This window comes from Spermophilus citellus (genome assembly GCF_964194105.1).
Source record: "Spermophilus citellus genome assembly, chromosome: 19".
Taxonomy (NCBI): Eukaryota; Metazoa; Chordata; class Mammalia; order Rodentia; family Sciuridae; genus Spermophilus; species Spermophilus citellus.
The window spans coordinates 10316163-10320172 of NC_138201.1; the positions used below are offsets into that span (position 1 = coordinate 10316163).

Here is a 4010-nt window from a genome sequence, read left to right on the forward strand (position 1 = left end):
TAAGGAAAATAGGCTGTGTTCTCTAGCAGACTCAGTGCCATTTGCCTTTGACATTTAGCAAACCCAATATCAAAGGAATTCTAGGCATTGTACCAAGCTCCAAACCCAAATATAATATATGTACATGTATATATACACATATATGTACATGTATATTCGCATACAAGTACATATAGCATACATACATACATTATACATATTTTTTATCTATATAACATATGTACATACATTATATTTGGGTTTGGAGCTCAATATAATACATAAATATATCTTTCTGTGGCTCCTTCCTGACTCCCCACCTGTTGATCCCTTTCCCCCTCTAGGCCCTTCCCCCGTGATGTGCTGCTGCATGGTGGACCCGGAGCAGGGGAGCCAGTTATCTATGACCTCTGAAGGCGTCAGCCCCAAATAAACTTTTCCTTCTCTAAAGTGTTCTTGACGTATACTCTGGTCACAGTGACACAAAAAACAACTAAAAAGGGGAGGGGTCCTTTGGTTTTCTATCCCCTTTTTTTCCCTCCACACTTGGAGTTCTAATTTGTTCCTCTATTGCCACAGTAGCCAACAGTCACAGAACACAGACTTCTGACAGTTGGCCCTTCTTAGGTACTGGATTTGGGATCCAAAGGACTTCAGTCATCCTGTTTATACCTCAGGAGTTGGCAGCATCTCTTTCACAAGGGCCAGGTGTAACAAAGCCTGCAACGTGAGTGTGTGTGTGTGTGTGTGTGTGTGTGTGTGTGTGTGTGTATGAATGAGAGAGAGAGAGAAAGATTGAGAGAAAGAGAAAGCGATTGTGTATTTTCTTCCCTATTGACTGCTGGAGCATCATGTGAAATGCTGGACTAAGGATACCATCAGATGATGGGGGGATGGGTATTTAAATATCTGTATTCATTCTAGAAAGTAATTAAGTATCAGGTATCATAACTTTAATGTATTTGTAGTCTTTAATCCAATAATCCAACCTATAAGACTATGTAAAGACAGGCAGAAATTTTCAGATAAGGGGGTTTACTAACATTAATAAGACGATTATTAGTGGTCTTAATTATCTAAGGGTCATTGGTCACCTAATTTAATGGTCATTAATAGGTGATCACCAAAAAGAGTTAATGAAAAAGTGGTTAAGAATTAGAGAAGCGGGGTGCGGTGACACACATCTGTAATTCCAGTGGCTTGGGAGGCTGAGGCAGGAAGATCAGGAGTTCAAAGTCAGCTTCAGCAACTTAGCGAGGCCCTAAGCAACTCAGTGAGACCCTGTCTCTAAATAAAATACAAAAATACAAAAGGAGCCAGGCATGGTGGCACATGCCTGTAATCCCAACAGCTAAGGCAGGAGGATCACAAGTTCAAAGCTATCCTCAGCAATGGCATGGCACTACCAAGAAACTCAGTGAGACCCTGTCTCTAAATAAAATACAAAGTAGGGCTGGGGATGTGGCTCAGTGGTCAAGAGCCTCTGAGTTCAATCCCTGGTACGCCCCTCCCCCCAAAAAAGAGTTAGAGAGTAGCCATATACATGTTTCCTGTAAGCTGTGCCATAAAATTTAATAATGTCACTTTCTTTGATGTGACACCTACATTTTTAAGGATGTGTACATACATGTACAATCCATAGATTGATAGATGGATAGATGGATGGATAGATAGAAGATTTAAAGACAGAAGATTATAAAGAAATTTATCAAACTCTTTTGCTGGTGGTTATCATTCCCCTTGGAGATGCTCAGTGCAGAGGGTTATTACACAATAGAAAAAGTTTTTAAAGAGAAAGAACGGCCTCTTGTGTCCTTGCCTAGGGAGTACAAATACAGGATGCATCTCTGCCTCAGTGAGATAGTTGTGAATGGAAAAAAATGGGTATTATTTGCTGAAGTACATGACTCTCTTCCCAATATCAGCTATTAATGTTTTTCTTTTGAAGTTTCCAGTGTTGAAGGACACTGGGCATTTGAGCCCTTGAACTCCATGGAAGACTCATCTTCCAGAAGCAACTGCCCTGACATGGAGCACAGCATTTCGAAATCCAAATCCAACCAGAGTGTCTCAGTGAGCTATTTCCCCCATGAGGACAGCATTGAGTGTGAGGATATCATACCCTGTAAAGAGTTGACTTCTGAGAGTTTTTCCTGCCACTTCCTCCCTCCTGTCCAAGAGGGATGGGGAACCAAAAGTGTAAAGAGACCCATGGGGAGGCGAAATCAAATTCAGCACAACCCAGAGGAACTTGGCGAAGAAGCCATCATTGAGGTCTTGGATGCCTATCTGGGCTGCCACCATGAAGACTCAGTAGCTAATGCTCTGAGTGAAGACAACCAGAGGATGGACCAGTGCCCACAGAGGAGGACCAACCAGACCCTTTGGGACCTGGATGATCTAATGAAAAATCTTCAGGCCTTTCTAGACAATGAGAAAGATGACAAGGACGATGACACTGTGGTCTCTGATTCTCAGGAGGAGGATCTCCAGCTGTCCAACAGGATCTCTCCCCATATGGATCAGGTCAGTCATCAAGAACATGAAGCTTGTCAGGACTTGCCCCCGTGTTGCCCACCAGAAGAGAGAGACATCGACCAGTTCCTAGAAATGCCTCCTGGGCTTGAGGATGATGAAATTGTTGAGGTGAGCACAGAGCTGCCTCACTGCAGAGCAAGGCATGGGCCCAGTGGGGGGTGCCAGGTTGGACAGCATGGAGTCCCCGCACCTGCTGTGAAGCAGAGGTAGACCCCAGTGTCTGCACAGATTTGCAATAGGAGAAGGATGACAGTAAAGAAAGGAGCCGAGCCGGGGACGAGGTGTGGGGAAAATGCCAAGGAGCAGTGAGAGAGGCAAGAGAGGGGAGGAGCAGAGAAGGAGTAATGATTATACAAACATGTGTGTGTTTAATGATTAATGAGTAATGAAACTTTGCATTTACAGTTGGCTAGTTTGGGTAAAAAATTAAATTAGATATCCACGAATGACTAAGTATCGACTCCATTGCTGCTGACACCGTATGTCTCTAACTCATCCTCTTCACCTTGACATATGCAAAGCCAGGAGACTGGCACTACAGTCTGAGCAGTCAAAGGAAGGGAACAAGGGGGACGTGCCCTCAGATAAGGAAACCACGTTCTGGCGGAATTTCCGGTTCACCTTCCAGTGGTTCAGAAAGCAACTGGGCTCCTCCCTGCCAGGGAGGAAGCACCCTGAGAGGGCCAACAAGGGGCTCATTCTGCTGGCACTAAAGAGAAGACATTTTGGGGGAGGCAACAGAATCCTACCTCAAGAATCCCCCTAGTTAGAAAACCCTATATACCCAGAATTTTAATCGTTTTGATAACCCCTATTGTACAGTCACCATGGTTTTATGTTTTCTCAATAAGCAAATATATATTATGTATGTATATGTTTTTAAATTTAAATTTAATTTAAATTAATTATATATGTATGCATATACAATCACACACACACACACACACACACACACATATATATATAATATATATATATATATATATATATATATATATATATATATATATATATATATAAAAATTAGTGACAATGAGGACTGTAGATTGGGCTGGGGATATAGCTCAGTTGGTAGAGTGCTTGTCTTGCATGCACAAGACCCTGGGTTCAATCCCCCCCCTAAAAAAAGAAATGTGTAATACTGAAAAAATTATCACCAGTTTCTGAGAATTATCTTAATCTCCTACAAAATATGTAGAATCTAGAAAATGGACACAGATAAAGTGTGTGAACTATGTCCCTTTCTTCCCTTTGGGCCACATAAGTGTTGCTTCAACGATACCCCAAGTCCCTGAAAAGTCAATAAGAAAGTAGTAAATAATAGTTTTGCAGGAGGTTTTGGATTCCTCTTGAAATGTGTGCATGTGTGTGCGCACGTACACACACACACACACACACACATCCCACAGGCTGTTTAAAAACATTTGCACAACCTGCCCAAATTGCCTATCATCCCAAAATAAAAAAATAAAGTAATTCCTAAATAGATTCAC

The 4010-nt window shown here is 42.0% G+C and overlaps 1 protein-coding gene across 1 annotated transcript; it reads left to right on the forward strand.

The window, feature by feature from the left end:
• Window positions 1-1971: 1971 nt before the first annotated feature.
• On the forward strand, window positions 1972-2727 carry LOC308638613 (uncharacterized protein C12orf71 homolog; the record flags this gene model as incomplete). Its single annotated transcript, XM_081276233.1, has 1 exon — window positions 1972-2727. The coding sequence occupies one exon, from the start codon at window positions 1972-1974 to the stop codon at window positions 2725-2727; it is 756 nt and encodes a 251-aa protein (XP_081132359.1).
• Between the last annotated feature and the right edge of the window lie 1283 nt (window positions 2728-4010).